This window comes from Rhea pennata, chromosome 10 (assembly GCF_028389875.1).
Source record: "Rhea pennata isolate bPtePen1 chromosome 10, bPtePen1.pri, whole genome shotgun sequence".
NCBI lineage: Eukaryota > Metazoa > Chordata > Aves > Rheiformes > Rheidae > Rhea > Rhea pennata.
In genome coordinates, this window is record NC_084672.1 from 14,816,768 (window position 1) to 14,838,308 (window position 21,541).

At 35.5% G+C, this 21,541-nt stretch overlaps 1 protein-coding gene across 3 annotated transcripts in view; it reads left to right on the forward strand.

Annotated features, from left to right (window-relative positions):
• Positions 1–21,541, forward strand: part of UNC13C (unc-13 homolog C) — a 246,277-nt gene that overhangs the window by 43,880 nt on the left and 180,856 nt on the right. For all 3 annotated transcript variants that reach the window (XM_062583737.1, XM_062583736.1, XM_062583738.1), the window contains one exon: positions 3,607–3,673. In XM_062583737.1, the coding sequence (XP_062439721.1) occupies positions 3,607–3,673 (67 nt within the window). The remainder of the gene's footprint in view (positions 1–3,606; positions 3,674–21,541) is intronic.

Genomic DNA, 21,541 nt, shown 5'->3' on the forward strand with positions numbered 1-21,541 from the left:
ACTGCACACAAGCCTACAGAGAATCCTTACTCCTGTACTACTCAAAAGTACAGCTTACCTGAGCTTTACACAGACTGACTAAAACTTCCTTTCATAGATAAGAAATGATCACAGAACAATCACTTTCTGTAAGTAATGCAAGTCAGTTAAAAATCCTGTCTGCCTGTCTATGTTATCCCTGAAAACTTAAATGACTCTACTTACTTAGCGTGTAGAAAGATTTATTTATTTATTTTTAAATCTGTTCCTTCTGAATCAGTGTTGACATTAACTTCATCTGACCTTTGGGTTAATTACCCTAACAATTCTTGAGGTTAATTATTAACTAATAATTTCAATGTAATTAACAGCAACTGAGTGGGGAACACTAAACACTTGGCTAATTTACTGTGTGCGTGTGTGCACGCACACGTGTGCGTGTTTATATATTATGTATATAAAAAAAGTAGATGAGAATATGGAAAAGGCTGAAGCTGCAAATATGCAGATGCAAAGATGAGGGCAGGGGAAGACAAGACTCTTCATATTTCATTTGCATTGTGTTCACTCACCCGTGTGTACGGGGGATTGGAGAGAGCATTTTTCCCTTCAAATAAAAGAGCATTATTCCAAAAGTCCAAGATTAAGTAGGAGTGTGTGGGCCTAGGGATCGCACTGAAATGTAATATAAATAACTTGCAACCTTAGTAGATAGGATCAATCTGTGGAGAATAGTAGAATTTTAGCCTATAGAATTTTACTGTGTACTCTTATTTTGCTCCTCTCTAATATTGTACAAGGTAATATTTACTTAAAGATTCTTTCAGGAGTGGTAGAGTCTATACTATACTTAAAACTTCAACCTGTGCATAACAGCTGTAAACTAAATTTGCATTTTACAACTCAACCTATGTATTTGTCACAGGTGTGACAAAACAGATGAATAGCGAGATTTCATTGTAATTGACTTTTTTTTTGGGGGGGGGGGGGGGGGAGGGGGACATGACACACGGACGGGACGTTGTTCTCCATTCTAGCCCAGGGCTTTGGAGCATTTTTCATATTGAGAGGAAAATGCTGACATTTGTGAACAGGCTTCATCATAATGTCAACACATGGAAATTGAGTTTGTGTAGTCTTAAAGACTGCCTGGATATATATGTCATTAATATATTCAGTGGGACTTTTTTAACTCATACTTTGAACTTTCACACTTTGACTTGTCACACAGATGAACAAAGTGATAGTGGCTTTCTCTCATTCACTTACTAAGTTGAAGTGAAATTAAGATTTCAGGGGTATACAATAGTTTGTGACATTAGATATTTTGTATGAATCCAGCTTCCCTTCACAAATTTTTCATAGGATCCAGGCTGGGCAGTACCTGCAGAGATCATCTGGTATGTCTCCAGCCCCTGGTGGATTAAATGGCACTGTTTCTGACACTTATTGTCTGGTCTTACCTGACAGAGATCCCACAACTTATTTATGCCATCCTTTTCAGCAATTAGCTATCCTCACCAGCACAGCATGTTTGCCAAAATGTACTTCATATCTCCCTTGATGCAACAGCAACCTGTATCATATCCCAATGCTGTTGTAATGCATCCTCTCATTTTCTGCTCTAGACTGAATAACTCTTGCTCCTTAAGCTTTTGTTACAAAACATGTTTTCCAAATCTCTTTTATTCTTAATGTGTTCGTCTGGCTCTTTGGTCTATCTCTGCTTGGAGTGTGCCACGCAAAACTCGGTGAAGTACTCCACTCCTTGCCAGAACGAGAGGAGGCATTTCTTCATGTCCCAAACAGTATTTGTCTCTATTTCTCCATGTTTGCTATTTTCACATAGTGGGCCACTGTTGAATTCTTACTCAACTTGAGAACTTCTATATTCTTGAGAATGTTCTCTGAAAAATGGCTGCCAGCACATTTTTCTCCTTGATGTTTATTTAAGCATTTGATTATTCCTGCCTAAATACAGAACCTTGCATGTTTGTATGTTGAATTTCATCTTTCTTTTTTAATTTTTGTTTTGTTTTCTCTGTATTACGTCTTTAATCTGTCAAGGTCATTTTGAACTCTGAGTTTGTGCTCCAGCACATCAGAATGTGGATACACTGCTCTGAATAAGTTCCTTTAGCTCTATGCTTCCTGTAAGCAAAACTGATTGTGCTGTATCGGGTACAACAGACAACCATTTACTAAGGGCCAGGCAGAGGATAGTATATGTTCTGTGCCACAGCTTTCACCTCCAGGATATTCTCTTAGTGGCTCTGAGTGCAGTTTGAGTGAGCCACAGTGTTAGCCCAATGTCTTGCAACAGTTTGCTTTCACTGAGGTAATTCAAGGACCTCCTTTTGTTTTCCTGCCATTTGATGGCAAAAATTTTGTAACCCTAATTTTATGAATCACTAGAATCAAGAAATACATTCCTTTACCAATACTTCAAGGGCAGGGATCATGTCTTTGCAAGGTAATACGCTCATAGAATTAATGGAACTCCCTGTAGTCCAAAAGGAGGATACTGTGAGCCACATTCTTCTTGAATATTGGAATTGCTTCAGAAAGACTGGATGTATCAGAATTGTTTCAGGACTTCAATTTGATAGTTTGATACTTTGCTACAATAGAGAATCAACAGATAGAGATGTCAGCATCTGTTTTGATGTTTTGTCTCTATGTTCTGCTTATTTTTCCCTCTGTGCAGAATCAGTTATCTATATACTGTGCTCTAAATTTACATGAAATCACCAGCAGATCTGGGGATCTTCACTATAATCATTCTGTGTTCTGTTTTGTTATCTAATTGCTCAAGTAGAGAGCGACAGGGTAATTGGAAATAAATGTGGAAATTGTGTGAGAGGAACCTATTTCTCTACTCCATTCTTAAAGAAAAGAATCTTGAAAATTAAATTTATCAAAATGAATAATGACTTTGACCTTATTACTCTATTTTAACTGTAAAATGCTACTGGAAAATAGTTGTTCAGAATAGGAGTATTAGGTTTTATTAGAAGGTTATTAGTTTTATTTGCTTTTTGGAAAGAAGTGAGCTAGAATTGCAAATATTGTTTTAGATTTAGATAATGGGATGAATTGTCTTTTAACCCGGTTATCTACTATAACAAATATTGATCTATCCCATTATATCTTGTCACTTTAGCAGATACGAATTAAATAAATCTTTCATATTGAGGGCTAAGTAGCTCATAATCAAGTGTTCTCTCCAAATATTTTTTTTCTGTAATTTGTTTGGATTTAATATCAATAAAGTGAGGCCAATCGTGAATCCACTCACTGAAGAGGTACTTGTTGAATAGCTTATCATGTTATTGAGTAGGAGAATGATACCGTGTGACTGAAGATCATCTCTTTTCCAGTTAACTGTAAAGTTACACTAATTACATGATAAATTTTCATATTAAGAACAATTTATGTAGACCTAATATTTTGTAGAGTTTTGTGAAAATTACAGGTACAGTACTGTGTGTAAAGACTAAACACATGGAAATGGATGATAGTTCTTAGGAACTTTGATCAGTCTCTGCATAAATTTATCAGAGCTGTTTTAAATTATTTTTTACTCATATTTGGCTGCTATGAATGCCTTTTTATTTTTTTCTCCAGGAGAAATAAAGATCAAGCTGACAGAAGTAATTATGCAAAAGCAAGATGGGCCAGGGCTATTCAGAAGGTAAGAACTTTTACTGTTAGCATTTATGTGTTACTGAAACTTAAAGAATTTTCTCAGATGAAGGCAGAATTCAGTAGAAGGTTTGTAGTTTGTGTAAATAACTATTCATTTACAGCAGGCTCTGAGGAAGTGGCTGCTGAGTTTTAAAATGGTAGGGACAATTTTCTTCTGTTGGATCTTAAAAATTTGTGTGGTTCTTCTCCCTCAGGATTCTGGTAACCTCTACTCAGAAAGAGGAGGGGATTCTGAAGCTTTCTTTTAGACACATAAGATGATCTAACTATAATCATTTATCATCTGCATTGCATATTAATCTAGAAAGTATGATTTAGACACATTTTTATGAATAAAATACAAATTTAGAAAGTTAGGTACTTAATTCCAATATTGTTTAAAACAAATTGCTTCAAGAAACATTTTTTTAATATTCTCTCCTAGAAAAATCTCAAGTTACAATGATGATATCATTGCCTGAGCAGGCTTTTTTTTTTCCCTCCACTAGATATGATAACGAAGAGAATTTATTATCATCATTTGTTCAGTTTATGATGTCAGCATTGGAACCAAGTATTTCCTTTCTTACAACTGTTAAACTGTAGGAACTGTTGCTCATATGACTGGTTGTGAATCAGTCATCAGTTTTCCCTGCATTGCTCAGTAGTACTAAGTAGTGCTTAGTTGTGTCAGTTGTATGGCACTCTTAGATAAAGGGAAGGGAGTAATAAACCAGGTTTTAAAATTGTTTGCATTAAATTATTCAACATTTGCTAGTACACTTCTGGTGTGCTCAGCTGAGCTGTTTACCAGGTATGTATAGCAGGTAAAGGGTTTTGAAAGGTAAACTACCTAGGTCTCTGTGCTGGTAGCTTCACTGGGATGACACTGAGCTATTTTGGTGCCAGAGTTTCAGGGAAGGTTTGAGCATCATTGTTCCACTATCTGGAGAGATGAATATTTTTTAATACAGGCCGGCCTGCCTTTTAAATTAACACTAATGCATCCACTTTGAAAACCAAGTGCTTAGCCATCTTTAAGGAATGGCTGCAGTTATGGTAAACTGAATTTCAGTATCATATGTTCTTATACTTACTTCATAACTTAAATATGAACTGTTCCTTCAATTAAACAATTCTGTGTCATGTATTAAACTGAGTTGGTCGTACAAAACACAGGAACACAGGAAGTAATTGTTTGCACCTTTGAGTATTTGGTATCTATGGTCTAGACTTGAAGTCTGCTTGCACAATTTTCAAATGATCAGAATGAGATAGTTTCTTTAGGGTTGTTTAGGCTTTATTGTTTATCCAGTGTTTCCCAGAGCCTTAAATAGGAATATATTTAAATTGTGTGAATTCCAGTGCAGTACCCTATAGAACAATTTTGTAGTTATGAAAATACAAAAATCACATGGGTTTTGTTGTGATTCAGAATGAAAAAATTAAAGGATTCCAATTTTCAAAAAATGAAAGAATCACTTTCCATTATGTCACACTTTTTGCTCTATGCTAATCCATTTTCTGTACTGTTGAAGAGAGAGGAGACTGGGCTGTCAAAACAGCTGCCAGAGAACTGCTGAAAAGGAGTTTTGGAATGATATACTTCAGAGTTCCAGATTTCAGTGAAATAAACAGTTGTGAGATCATTGTTGCTTGCTGTTGCTAAAGGGGTACAATAATTTTAAGAAGGACCTAGGTTCCTGCTCTGAGGAAACCATTGATTTATTTTCCAAAAGGAAGGGAAAGTTACTGGAGTTTGTCAGGTTTTCATCAATGTATTATGCTTCATAAATGTGTTGTATTATACTTAAGAGGTTTCATCCATCTCATGTTTAGTAGTGGTTGCTTAAAACCTATTTATCTTAATAATGTATAATCTCTTTATTTCCTTAATTGAATTCTTTCTAGTATCTTTTAGCACTTAGAGAAAACCATGACTGCTTTGCCATGTATATAACATTAAATAAATTTATACAAAACACTGTAGTCTTAATGAGATAAAATTGGATGATAGACATTTTAAACTTCTGTCAATTTCAGTTGCATTCTGTTGTAGAAGGACTGTTGAAATGTCTGATACGTTTGCCTATGTTTGTCTAAGTGAAGTTTTCAACGTAACTTTTTCTTTTAAGGATTTATAAAGTATGAGAGGAAGGATTCTAGTTTTGCTATCTAGAGAAGTCAGATAATTCAACAGTGATCTTAACTTTCTAGCTTTCAAAATTCCAGTTCTCCTACAGCAAGACTTCCTTGTAAGTCTGGTAAAGGACACAGAAAAGGCTGGAAAAGGCCATTTTGCAGAGATGGTGGCCTTTCTCTTCAGTGCGTGTCTCTGATTTGATAACAGATGATACTTCAAGTATTTAGCCCTTCATTTCTTATCTGAAAATTTTTGTATATACCTATTTATACCATCTTATCTGAAGAATAGTAGGAAAAATGCATGAATGTAGGAATAATTCATGCAAGTACTGCACCGGAGATTTTTTCATGGACAGTTCATAGAATCAGTTTGTACAGTGCCCCTTCTATGCTTTTTATGGCAAAGTTAAACCTTTCACAGGAAAAAACTTGTCCAACCCCTTCCCCAAAGCCATCACAATCAGTTTCTTCTGAGCTATTTCTTTCCTGCTCTGTTGGGGACCTGATTCCTGCTTCTTATTTACTCATTCTGTTGTTCTTGATGATCTGCTTTTTTTCCTTATGTTCTTTCTAGAGTGGGGATGTGTGAACACAGTGAGGAAAATAAGTGCTTATATCGGGGTCTTCTAGGAAGAGAGCTTCTCTGATTGGAAGATCTCAGCATCTACCTCTTAATCTGTTACTGGTTTGGTGTTTGTTTATGTCAAACAATGTTAGTTTGGAGGAGGAAATCCTGGTCAAACTGACATCATACACAACTCTTGAGTGTGTCAGGTTTTGTCCTGTAGACAGAGACTACAGTAATTTTAAGGTGCTTTTTTGAAATTTCTTTTGTGAGCAGTCACTTTTCAGTGCTTGTTTGATTGTTTATTCAGTGCAATAAGTTCATTCTCTTGTTTGAAACCAGATAGTTAATGTTGTCATGTAGTCAGTAACTTGCATTACGATTTGATGAATCAGCTTCATGCCTTTTAGGTGTCAAAGGATGCCTTTGTATAAGGGAAGGTAAATATTACTCTGCTTTCCTCTACCATTCTTCCAAATAATTTTTGAGCTCTACGGTTATAAGATGAGTAAGAAGTTAATATGAATGAGCTCTGGAAGGGCTGGGTTATCTTGGAGAGAATGATCTAGATATCAAAGCGAATCAAATTTAACGTTAAAATATTTAAATCGTTATAATGCTATATACATTGTATCACAATGTTTTGCGTAACATTAACAAGGGAAAATGAACACATTTTGTATTCTCAGCTGGATAACTTGTATTCATGTCTTGATGCCTGCACCAAATATGTCTCTGTTGTTGAAGGACTTGATTCTTAGTAAACTGACCTTGTCAGGGAAAAGGTGTATATAAGGCAAAACATTTTATTTAGCTAAGCTTTAGTATTTCCCTGGGCCTGTGTAGAACTTAAGTAATCTTACACAAAGCAAAATGCATGGTTTGACCACTTGTTACACTTGATTTACAATTAGTTTATCATAAAAATATCTTTCCCTCTTTTATTTTTCCTACTAAGCTTGATAGATCAGAAAGAGTAATGTATTGTATGAAACAGGAGTATAAGAAATGAAATGTAGAATGAAAATGTCACTCGTTTCTTAAGCTTACAGCCACCACAGACTAATGATAGCAGGTTACTGCAGAGAGGCTTACCTCTTCATTGGGTCTTAAAGTCTGGACTTAAACTTTGAATTTGGACAAATAATACCTTCCAAATATCTTGGTTTAGCAAATTACTCTAGTATACGTCTGAAATTTTGTTAGCAGGAGATGATGGAAGGATTCTTTTTTTTTTTTTTTTTGGGGGGGGGGGGGGGGGCGGGCGGTTAGTGAGGTATTGCTAAAGTGAGGCTGTTAAGGAGTGTTATATGGACCAGCATTTATCCAGTATTTCTCAGGCAAGTTGATGAGTGGTTGCTGTTTTTTGAGAGCATAATGAGACTTTATTTTGATGGCTGACAATATATATGCAAAAGGTTTGGGAATCACTTCTTAGGAGAAGGTTCAGTCATCTTTGTTTGTAGTAGGTATTTCTTTGTGTCCCTAAGTGTTAGCTTCTTGTTTAGATATTCAATGCAGTTCCTTCCAGAAGGATAAAGAAAAATCTCTCTTTAAGGAAAGCTCATTTAAGTTGACTGATGGAAACTATCCATATCAGCTCCTGCATTTTAAAAGGCACAGTCAGAGGAAAGCTGCTGCATATATGGTGCTGTCTGCAGAATGTGGGTCTGATGACCTCTGAGGAAGTGCCTGATGATTACAGAATGAAAGAGCCTTAAGGTGACAGTGTGTATGACATGCTGTTGATTAATTTGACAAATAAATGCTTGTGGAAGATGGACCTGAAATCAAAAATCATTTCTGTGTGTGTATAAAATTTTATTTACATGCACGCATATGCACACGCACAATTTTTTGGAATGACCTATTTCCTTAGGTTAGAAACAAAGCAAAAAGATAAGAATTGCCAAAAGGAGATGACTTAGCTTGTAAATTTCTGAAGTTGTCGCTTCTATGAATTTCCATTTATGTTGGTCTGCTGCAGTCTTGATCTCTGTGTAAATTCTAATTGCGTAATTGTCATTTAGTCCACATCAATGTAGTACATTTGATATGACATTAGTGGCATTCTTTGCTCAAAAAGTCTGAGAAGCCTGAAGGATGAATCTCTGCAAAGACCTAATGAAAACTCGCTTTGCACTTTCAAATGTTCTTGTGGCTAAAAAAAATCTTAAATTAAAAAAAAATCAGAAAATGAACAATTGAACAATTCTGGTGTGTTTTACAAATGATATAATATTCATACAACCTCATAATAGTAGCACACAAACAAATAAAACAAATGACGTAATTCTTCGCAGAAGCTAATCTCTGTATGTAGGTAATTATACTGTAAAATCTTGCTCCCACAATAAAGGGACTCTCTCTGTCTTAAGGAATTGGAGAAGGAAATAATGACCTTTAGTTACAACAAGGAAGGCTTAGTTAAGCACTGGAGCAGGCTGTAGAATATCCATCACTGGATACCTTTAAGGAATAGAGGAATAAAAATAAGGATCGATCTTATTATTACTATTACTGGCATTTTAGAGGAGGAGGTTTAATTTGGAACAGAAAAGTGTGAATGGAGAGATTACTTAGGCAAATGACCTTTAAAATAGGCAGCTACAAAATACTTTTCGGACCTTTCAGGTCAGTATTTTCCCCTCTTAATTTCTCAGACTGCTAACTTGCATCTTTTTTTTTTGTTTTCCTCCTATCTTACTCGCACCTTAATCACAGTTTTCCCAGTAAAACTTGGCCAAAGTTATCCGCCTGTACTGAATGGGTCAGACTTGATCTTGGGTCAAAAAAACCTGAATTCCTAGGATGAAGGTTACAGTGCTTTCCTCAGCATTCCTCAAGGCAAAGTGCTTCCACTAATAGAGCTGAGACAGGAAAGTCTGAGGCGGGTGCATGGCAGCATTTGCATACAGGGGTTGTTCTATCTAGTATCAAAGTTATAAACAATCAATAGAAAGAAATTACTTTCAAGAGGGAATAATAAAAATTGAATTTTATAATGGGGCAATATAGAAAAACAGATGACTGGTTTTTTTAGACTAGAAGACTAGTTATACTAGTCAGAGTTCGTTATACTTTCCTGACTTTTTAAAAACACTGCTAACAAGTTTATGTGTTTTTAGAAGAGTAACTATTTGCACAATGCAGTTAGTTATTTTTCTTTTATTTATCCTGAAATGGTCTATAGGCATTCTTGCAAAATTATGCCTGAAACTTAATGTTTGTGATTCCTGGACCATTTCAAGTTAATTATTGCAGATATCAGGATAGTCTTCTGTGTAAAGTACATTGCTGCACAGCTGGTTAGTTATATTACTGTTATAGCAGAATAATGAAGATTCATATTCTACTGAAACTTTTTCACATTTTTTCTATAATAACTGAAGAGCTGAGTGCAGTAATAGTTTCTGTAAGAGAGTGGTTACTGGAGAAAATACTGTGATTATGGCAACATTTCTAAGGATACAGAAAGCAAAGCAACAAACTATAAAAGCAGTCCCTTAGGTAAAATGAGTCAGATTATTTTGCAAATTCACTAGCAAATACATTGCTTTCCGAGGCAGGAAAATCAAATGATTTATAGAACGAACACATTCTGAGAGGGGAGAAGCAAACAAAATGGTCACAGGAGAGAATGCCTTGTGGGGGTTAAACTTTAGAAGTAATGCACATTGTTCTTAAGTTACCACTTCAAATGCAGAGCTGTGACTGTGGGACTTTGGTACGTCGAGATGGGAGAAAATTCCTAGTTATTTGGCTTACTTGAAAACTTTCCCTCGGTACTTGTTTTCACTGCCTTGAATCTGTGATCTAATCTTGTGCTTTCCTCTGAAACTAGAGCCAACTTTTGTCTAAATTGCAGCCTGCCAGGGGCTGTTCTTAAATTGTTTGCTTGTTCCTTGTTTTTAATTACAGTTTTGAAGATTTTAAGTTGCATAGTTTTATAAAGCTAGGACTTAGCTTAAGAAAACTGTGTTTTACTAAAGACAGTGGAGACGATTTGCAGTAGGGGAGGAAAAATTGGCTTTGGCTTCCAGGGCTGCAGAAACTAACACACGCCCCAGCGCAGGGCCGCGCGCGGAGCGGAGCAGCCAGCAGGGGGCGCGCAGGGAGCGCTCTGGCGGCGCCCGCGGGGCGCGGCGGGGGGAGGGTTTGCTGCGGGAACAGCCGGCTGCTCCGCCCGGTTCGCTTTTCGATCTAGAGAGGTCACTCGGTAGGTTAGAATATGGTCCCTAAGATTTAAGGGCCGATGCCGTTATTGCCATCCTTAGTGAAGAGGGAAGAAGGTTATCCTTAAAGCAGATGGAGAACAAAATACAACTTAATTCTGTGACAGCTTTGCAAACTTTCAAGCTGAAATCCATCATGAAATATCAATTATTTCATCAATTATAATTAAGTCACTGTTTCAGTATAAGTATTATGCAATGGAAATATTAAAAAATAGTTATAAATTGAAGTATTTTCATTTGATAGATGATTATTCCTAAGTAATACATACCAAACTTTATGTAAAAATTGAAAGAAAGCAACTATTCAGACAAAGTTTGGAGTGTTTCTGGATGTGTGTAAAATATAACCGCATAGGACAAGATGTTCTCTTTTCAGTCTGCAGCTAAGTGCCAGCCACAAAACTACTTTCCGTGCAAGTATTACACTGCCTTATAAGTGAGTTCTTATCCTTAAGAATGAAATAATTACTAGCATAGTTTGGTATAGAGGGATTCAAAATTTTTCTAAATTAGCATGTAAGTAGATAACAAATTAAGTAAACTTGGGAAAGTTGTAAACGCTGTGCTTCTGATTCAGTCGTTTAAATTTTCAAGTTCTTCCTCAGTGAAAAAATGATTTCAGTAATTCAAAGGGCACAAACACACGTGTTCTGATGTGCAACAGGATTTCCCTGTGTCGTAGTCTGGAGTAAAAGTTTTGAGTGTGTTGCAAGTGTGATTTCAGGATTTAATTGAGTTCAGTTTATTTCAGAAAAGTTACGTTTCAGTCACAGAACAAGGGAAATAAGTCTCAGATTTTCTTTTAGAAAAGATGAGAAATGTTTTTGCAGCTCATACTCTGAAGTTTCTGGGGGGAATTTTTCAACTCAGAGTTGCCAAGGTGCATGGAGCTATTCACCAGTTTGAGTTACTCTCAACTTAGTGAGTTAAAAGTAGTTGCTGTTTGACTAGATAGGTTGGATAGTTTTGATCCATTTCACCTTGAGTAGTTGTTCCTATCATAGCTATTGTAGAACGGAGTGAATCATCTCTCTCTTTTTACTCTATAACTTTCAGTCCAGGATACAAAAACAAAAATATGCCATTGTTATTAGACAGATAAAGAAGGACCTAATATTTCTGCGTTGTTAAGAAATACTGGAGATTTTTGTGGTAAGTGCTTTTCTTGTAGGGACTGAGGTACCCAGACTTCTGAAAACCGAAGTACTTGGGAAAACTGGCAAGGTAATTGTGGGCTTCAGGTGCATTATTCTTAATAGGATATAATATGTTCTTCATACCACTGCACCTGACCAGAGATACTCAAACACTGTTTACAGTATGGGGTGGCAGAATCGGTCATAATCGTTACTTTCTCGGCTGTTGTTTTTAATATTTTGACCAGATGATTGAACAGAGTTGCAGTTGTCCATATTCCAACATTGAGTGTTTCACTTATGTTACAATGGAAAAGCAAATCCATACATAATGCTTTGAGAGTAGGAGCTGACTTGTTCCTGTACAACCGGTGACTTCAAATTGGAATTTCATCTTGCACATACAGGAAATACTATGAATTGGTGTTTCTGAGACCCTCAGCACACACATACTTGGAGTTTTGTGTCACTGGTCAAGTGTTCTTGATATGCTTCAAAGAGTAATCAGTGAAAGTTGTGGTCACGTAATATGGAATAGGCAGACAGATTAGCTCTTCTTTCCGTGCAGGCCTATGATTGCATATTGGTTTGTTCATGTATAAGCTGGCTTTCTGTGCAAGCTAGGCTAAACTAGTTGCTGACGTTATTAAGATAGTATGATTGGATCAGAATTGTGCAGCAGAAGTTGCACCGCATCTATACAGTCTGTATTTGTCTTATTAATTATGGAGGAGTTTAATCTTTAACATTATATTTGAAATGCCTCAGTAAAATTCAGTGTCAGCCCTTAAAGGTGGTTCTTTAAAGCTACAACTCCATCAACATAGGAGGTTGCTAACAAGTAAACACAAAAACCCAAGTGACCCACGTACGTAAACTGTTCCTTTGTGTTGTTTTATTGAGGGCTGACATGGACACCTTCTGGGTTTTTTTTTTTCAAAACATTCCCAATATTTGTTCTTTTTAATATCTGTGATCTCAAGACCTATTTGATTATAGTTTTGTCCAAAATCCAATATTTCTGTTTTAAGTGTATGTTTAGAGTAGGTGGACATGCTCAGGATTAGGCCCTTGCTACCTGATTTTCCACATCCTTATATGAATAGTATTGCTAGTTTGAGAAAGGTTACTGTAACATTTCGAGTAATTAAGATGATGTCACTGAACTTTGTATCAGGAAATATTGTGCTCTTATAAGTTATTTTTTTGTTGGCACACAACATGTCAGATTTGAAGCACCATTCTGTATTGGTCTATATGAAATATTAAATAATTGTTATAGGAGAATAACTAGAAAAATATTTGAATGATAAAGCATTCGTTCATCTAGTTCTTAACTGTGCCACTTAATTTCATTTATAGCTATAAGTAGCATTCATTCAACAGGACATAGTAACTATGAAGGATTTTGCATCAAATTGCTTTTTCGGTGTACAAGAAACATCTGAAATATTTTTTCCTTGCATACGTCACTGACTTTATTCTAGAATTGTTCCACTTGTAAATTATACTTTAAAAACACATTGTATTCCAAGATCTTGTTGAGGATGGTGTTAATACAATGACTGCAGAAAGTAAAAGCTGCAACCAGTAAAGCTTTAGATATTACTAGAAATGATGTTAAATACTTAGTGCTGCCTTTTATTCTGGTATCCTTAATGTATTTCAGAAATAAATGAATTACTAGCTTCTTCATTTGTTATTTCTAGTAAATTTTGATGTATTTCTAAGTTTTGTTTATTGTAGCTGAAAACAATGTTTTCTATGGCTTTCCAGTGCTATTATTTCCTAAAATTAAAGTGGTAGTAGTATTCATGTATGTATATGCACATACATACTTGTGTAGAACTTTCACATTTAGATTATATGTACATTTTTTGCATATAGAATGATTTTATTTAAGACCATTCTGATTGTTTTCTAGAGCTCTTCGTGTGGCAGGGAGTTTTAAATATATCTTTAATATCCTGTACACCATTAAATTAGTTAACACTTGAAGAAATGCCCGTTGTTCTTGTACAGGGTTATCATTTACTCACTACATGCACAATAATCCATCCTGTTACTTGTATCTCAGTGAACAATGACTGAGCTCTACTGTCTAGGTATTAACTGAGAACATATAAAATACTCTGTGTGCAAATAAAAATGGTATGTCTGTTATTATCTGGAGCATCCTTAAATAAACATGAAATGATGATAGTTATGAATCTATTTAGCAGCTTTATTACCAAGAATGACTAGCTGTTAATAAAAACCCCACTGAAAGAAATTGCTGTAGAATTCTCTCTCTAGGTCATATTACACTGATAAATGAAAGGTTAGATGAAACATGGCCCTACCAAGATTTCCTCACCAAACAAGAGGAACATCTCACACTGTTATCCTTGTGGCCAGTGATGTGCCTGCTAGCTCTCACGAAGCGCTGCATGTGTTGCTCCTGTGAGCAAAGCTCTCACTAAGCCTATTTTATCCATCTGTGAAGCAAAGGAGCTGCCTGCCACGCAGGAGGGCTGTGGCTATTGCAGTGAATACTGCAATCGGAAGCTGTGGCAGGAGAAAACAGCAATGGGTGAAGTTACCAGCACATAATCCACCAGGATGATTACTCTTCTCTCGTGTTGATGATGTATTTGAGCGGGAGCAGGGCACTGCCTCCCATTTTGCTATTACAGAGAAAAAATAAAGCTGAGATACAGAAGGAATTAGTAGCTAAGAACACAGTCAGTCATAGCTGTTAGCACAAGTTGTAGGAGAGGGGAAAAAAAAAATACGTTTAATGCTACCTAGGGAATATGACAGAATTCAGAATACATATCGTTGCGGACTAACAGCATGCCTGATTGCACTTGAGTTGAATCGCTGAGAAGCAGCTTCATGTTATATTGTACCTTTTTTAAGGCTGAAGAAAGAATGGGAAATAGGAATGGAGTTGTATACAGTATTTCTACATCATAGGAAACTATTATAAAGATGGTGGTATGTAATTTGTATTTTAGTTTTTTAAGAAGAATTTAATTCAGGTATGTATCCTCTTCCTCTTTGTGTATCTAGTCTATATACATATTCTGTGTTTCCTTTGTTTCTCTTCCTTATTTTCATTCAGAATGTGCCTCCCACTGTTCTAGCTAATGTAATGCATTGAAATGTAACTGATTTGCCTTCAAATACTACTATGTTGATGAAACTGTATGGGCTTGTGGACTTAAGAATCAACACTTCGTTAAGATGTTGTTGTTTACTTTCATTTTATAATAGTAGTAAGTCCACAATTAAAATATGGTTAAATAGTGTAGTATTTGATTTTAAAATGAGTCAGAGCCTTTTAAATGATCTTAAAAGCTAAATTAATCAATTCAGAGTTATGAATACGTGATGAAAATATAATATGTTTTGGTAACGCTGCCCTGTACTTTTTTTTCTAGTTCACGATGGGATTAATAATAAATTGAGCTTTACAGATGCTTATGTATTTGTGGGTCTTGCTTAATCTTCAAGATGAACACTCCACAGCTTTGCTTTTAAGAGACAGCTTGTTTAGAATACATCCTTGATTCTGTTCCACAACTAAACCTTTCTATAAGAATACCCTCTAATGTATTCCCCTCAAACCCACAGTCTGAGAGAATGTGTAGTATTCAGTCTTCTGCAATTCATAGACCAAGGAATAGTGCCTGAAACTATTCTGTTACTACGAAATTGTAATTCTTCCTCTTAATAGAAAATAAATTTTAACAGATATAAAAATCTGATAATGTTAAATAACCTTCCAGCTTCCTTTAAATCAGCATGGGTTCTGTTGCACTGCTGTTGTGTATTAATTGTAATTTTTTTTCAACTGGCAGCTGATGGTGAATAGTAAAAGTGAAATTAAAGTAAGAGGCTGTATGCCCTTAAACTAAGGACACTAGTACTCTTTCCGTGGTGTAGCCTGGTACTATGTATTATCAACCTTCAAAACCTTAAAAGTAATGCTTATTTGATTGTTTAGTCCTGAAGTCTTTTAAAATACTTTGCTGTTTCAGTTGGGCTGCAGGCCAATATTAAGTTAGATTTCTTTAAAATATGTTGGTGCAAAAAGGGTTAATATCAGTTCCAGCATCCTAATACTGATGTTAACCCTTAGCTGACAAGAGTTCTTGCATCTGGAAAGATTTAATTGGTGTCACACTATTTAATTGCTTTGTAATGTGAAAATAAACCCTCTGTTGATCATAAAATTATTTTTCGTAGTGGAGGTGGTATAGATGCTTGTATTCTGAATGAAGCTGTCAGTGATCATATAAAGTTGTCATTTTTATCTGGTATAATATAACTATTACTTGGCAATTGATAGGAAATACAAATAACGAAATGAAAATGAAATGTTACTTGAGATATTAGTGTTCTAAAATGTCATGTTAATTCTTACCATATAAACAAGCAATATACTTGCTTGATAAAAGTTGAGAGAATGTTTTTGCATCTAAAAGATGTAAGAAGAGTCAAAATTAGTGCTTAAGGCTAAAATGTCTTTTGTCCATCAGAAGTTACTTTTGTAAAGAATATTGTAATAAAAAATATGGCTAACTGTCATTCTGAAGATATTTTATACTGAAGCAAGTCTTAATACAAGATAAATGAAATTTTTCTCTGGAATTTGAGCTGAATGAAGAGATGTATAAACTTTTTAAATGTATAAACATTTTTTATCACCATAGCATTTGCTTGATCCTGCATTGATGTTGGCACAACATGGTAATGTCTGTGTATTGCTGTGGAAATACATGGGAAGTCCTAGGTGAATTCCTGGGACTTCAGAGTATTATTAAGGAGGAGAGGACTGATGGCTTGAATTAGCTCTCTCAATTCATATAAGTAGCAAGAGGGATGGAAAATTCCAAGCTTCCTTTGAACTATAGTGTTGTGAATATCTAGGAAGAATTCATTTATATGAAGTAGTATACTTGACTCTGCTTCCTGAGAGCATTACAGTAGAGCAGAAGCTCTGAAACGTAAGAATTCTTTGGCACCTAAGAAGGTTCTTATGCAGGTTTTCTCATTTTGTCTGTGTCATTCAATTAGGTTGAAGGTCTATAGCAGGGATTCCTGCTTTCAAGTGGAAATCTAAGTTTCACTCCATAGTTGTCAATATACTGAAGCAAATAATGCCATTCTTATCAATGAATGTCGTCGGGTGTTTAGCGAACGTTGCTCCTGTGTGTGTGTGCGCACGCGCATGTCCACTCATCCTTGTGTATCATACTGTCAGTGTTGTTTGTGCTTGTAGCATTTTTTTTTCCAATACAAAAGCTACAGATGACTGCAAAGCACTTATGTCAGGTGAAAGGATATTTTTTCAAAAACTCTCCATATTTTTTTGTTCAAACAGTTTGACAGAAGTACTAAACTATATTCTAGAAAATACTTAAAACCTTTTTTGGAGGCACAGTGGAGGCCAGAGGGTTTTGAAGTTGTTTGTTTCAAGTTGGTCACTTACTCTGATTGTGGAGCTTTTAGACTATTTTTGTAAGTAGTTTTAAAAGCAAACAATTCAGAAGAACAAAAATAAAAAGCCCCTCTACCCACTGTCTAAAACAATCTCTGTTGTACAGATCTGTGTAGCACAAACACTGTCTCTGTCCAGAAGAGAGATAATCCAGAGCAGATCATAGCCCATCCCAGGGTTCAGGCCAGTATAATTAGGGAATTAAAATTTTATACCTAGGAGAGGAGGGAGGGATGTGTGTTTTAAAATTTTCTGAGATCATGATTACAGAAATTGTTTAAAGTTGTAGAACATCTTGAAATGTTTAAAGTTGTAGAACATCTTGAAATGTTTAAAGTTGTAGAACATCTTGAAATGTTAGAGTAAATCCTAGAGAAACTGAATAGTGTTCAGAGCAAAATGAGTAGTAGTAATGTAAATGGATTTGAGAGCATACTTACTATAGTATTCTGTAGATATCTTCTCTGCATATGCATTATTTTAGTAAATCATATCACTTGGACCTTCTGGATATAATGCTGCAAAGAAAACTTGTTGGCCGCTTACTAGACTTACAACTGCATTGTTACATGACTTTTTCAGTGAGAAATGCAATTATTAAATTGCATATAAAGATGCAACAAATAATGTAACTAAAGGAGTAAGAAAAATTTTTGCAAACTAAGTTTGTTTTCCTACAGCTAGCATCTTACTTCAACAATAATTGAGCAAAAAATGTCTTTGAAATGGCAGAACTATCTTTTCCAATGGTGGTTATAGTAGCTGGTGAGCAGGGAGAGATTTTTCACTCTGGAATAATTACTCATTCCAGCTAGTTGAGAATTTATACTTTCTTCTAAGGTGTCCTGAAGACAAAGTAGTTTACATGCAAATGACTGTTAAACCACTGAGTAAATTCAGTAATATACAAAATTCTGTGTGATTTCTCTTCCAGACACTGTTTTAAATCAAAACGAGCCGAAGAAAGTTAGTTATGAACGTGTGGTGTTTGCATCTATTGTTACTTGTTCTTTCATCACACCACTTAATTCTGCTCAAAGTCAAATTACAGTTGTAACCAGTATCTTGCACTACTGGTGTTAAACATTTAGATCATATTTCACAGTGTACTTGATAAGTATACATATAAGGTCTTCAGGAAATTAAAGGCCATATTGGTTAAAAATTAACAGATTGAATCATCTTCGGATGTGAGTTTGAAGCAGCGCTTTGGTTGATTATACTAGTATCATGCTTCATAAAGAAAGATGCATTAATAGATTGATAACAAACTCCATAAAGAAACACCTTTGGATAAATAAGCAGATATATTGAATTTTCTAAATGACTTTCAAGGACAATAGAAATGGCGTCGTCTCCATTTGGATAGGAAGCTATCATCCTTGGCCGCTAATGGTATCAGACGCTAAAAAATAGATTGCCTGGATCACAAATAATGTTAATAGAAGGATGTTGTGATGCTTTCCAAGTCAAGGCATCATATGGCATAAATGATGACTTCTGCAGCTGCTTTTTGTCAGCAAGCTACCCTCTCTTCTATTCCATTAAGATTGATGCTGCTGTTAAAATTGATATTGCCTGTTCAAGCCTCTCTCTTACACCAATACTGAAAAGATAAGTGAATCTGCAGCCAGCTAAGCAACAGAGCTTACTGTCTTTGGTGTGATGATAGCTCTCCATGATCTTTTGTGTATATATATATGTATATATGTATATATAGATATTTTTAAGTGGAAAAAAGTGGTGAGATAGGGTAGAACTCTGCAGTTTGACCTGAGGAATTTTTTGGACAAAAGGGAGCAATAACACCAAGGAGAAAGGAGAGCTACTCTGTTGCTGTTGTGCCTACATTTGCAAGGGTTTGCAGGCAGGTCAGCTATGCGGCATATGCAGTATTAACATGAATAACATTTTATGTAACAGTCTTTAGAGATTCACCAAGCACTTCATGACACAACTCAAAAGTGTCAGTATTTAAGAATATTACACAGGAAGTAAGTTGTTTCAAATCAAGTTCTTCTGAATTAAGTCATTTGTGATAGGAGATTGTGTCAGTATGAAGCAACTATTGTAGTAAACTTCAGCAGTCTGAAGTGTATGCATTTATGCTTATATAAAAATGCTAGTGCAGTCTTCAACCAACAGATACACTAATGTAAGCACAGTTATGTCAGGATCATCTTATTCCAATATTTGAAAAAATGTGTGTATTCTGTTATTGATTCCTAACATACTTAACAGCAAGTGAAACTCTACCTGAGTTTTCACAGCTGCAAAGCAGGATTGTTTATATTCTGTTTCTGTCATGTATGTGATTGATTCACATCTGTGAAGCATTTTGTATCTCGGATATTGCTGTCAATAGGAAACAGCTCTTCTTTGGGAGTAATGCAGTGGCATTGCTACTTGTTTTTTGGTGGATTTCTTTTCTCCCAACTGTTTTGACGTGGTGAACGTAAGCTGCCATATGCCCTCTAAATTGAGAAACTGCTCTTCTGTCTCACCTTTTCCTCTGACCCCTTCCCATATGCACAGCCCCCTCATTGACCGACTAATAGGATAGAGGGCAAGCAGGACTACGGTTGTGCCTATTTCTTGCTTTTCTTGGGGCAGTCTGCTTCTACAAAGCTACTTCTGAATGGAAGAGGGATGCTGCTCTGCAGCTGTATTTCATGGGATCAGGTCAGTTATGATCTAGCTATTCATTTTAAATACTGAAATCTTCTAAGTTGATTGTTTTTTTTTTTTTTTTCCTTTGTAACAATAGGAAGGTAGGTTTGAAATGCGAAGAGTTTGGCTATAAAATCCTATAGTTCCTCTGACTTAAAAACACCTTCCCTCCTAAACAGACTGAAGGGGAGGGGGAACAATATGAAAAGGAATTTTGGGTATCTATAGGACCTGGTGTTCAGACAGATCTCTAAAAACACTGTTTTGCATGCATTAAAAAAGTGTCATTCTTAACCTTCCTTTAGCTGATGCATTTGTTATATATTTGGGAATAGATCTTTTATACCTGATCCTTCTGGCTGAAGAGTTTTATTTTTGGCAATGCTTTATTATTGACTGTATTCTTGGAATGGAGCCAAATTACCTGTTCACCATGAAGTTCAATGACAAAAACCCACCTCTAGACTTGCTACGGTTAAAAGATTGCAGAAAGTGTGTTTATAGCCTCTTTACAGAAGGAACCCATTCATTAAAGATTTCTTCTACTTTTAACCTCACTCCATATAGCTTTCCAACTTCCTGCTCTGTAACCATCTAGCATGACATTTCTCACTTGGGCTGTAGATGTTTGAATTTGAGTCTCTGTGTTTAGAACAACTTAACCCATCTTTGTTCAACTCATATATATTAGCTTGACTTAATAAACAACAGAATAAAAAGAGTTATGATAGTTTATTGGGGGACTGGGATAAAAGCAGAGAATCGTTGAATGAGAATTTACAGCTGATTAAACAAACTGGCTTAGTCCTGTGTGCTTCACTAAAAGGCATAAAGGTTCAACCTGCATTAATACACTGATTTAAAATAGTAGGAGCAACCCTGATGTAAATCTGCATGAGAAGAAATAGATGAGACCTATAATGATTCAAACTTTATTCTACATCTATAGATAAAATTTTTAGGAAAACAGTATTTGATAGAGCCATAGTTTGATCCATTTGTCAGCTTACAATCCATAGTTAGTGAGATGCAGTGGAACTCAATGAGAGAACCTAACTCAGCTCCATTTAGCAGATACTTGTGCATCTTTAGCAGTACAGCTTTTGAATTTCTATGATGCTGTCAAAAAGTGCTTTTTAAATAAAATTGAGTATGTAGCTATTTATACTAGATACTATACTTTGATAAAGAGCATAAGTTAGACATTGGATAAAATTTAAATATACTACTGGCTTTGAAAACAAGATTCTTCTACAAAGGAGGTATTAAACCTTATTTTAAAAGGGATGAAGATGTTCGAAATTGCAGTGATAGTTTCATTATGTCTGGATGTTTTGTAGCATATGCCAGTAAATAAGCCTTCTAATTTGTTTATACACTGTTGAAGTCTTGGTATTTGTGGGCAGACCACAATGTTTTATGAAGTGCCATGTTATTTGCAGACCAGTTGGATAATACATACCCTTTCCCCCTCTTATGCTACCACAGGGCAAGTTTTAACCCTTTGTATATCCTATATCTTCATAAGCTTCTTACTCTGCCAAAGAATTTTCATCTAGTTTAGAAACTGAAATAGTCATTTTAAGGACTACTTCATTCGATTCTTCTGAGCTGTTTTTCTTGTTATTTATTT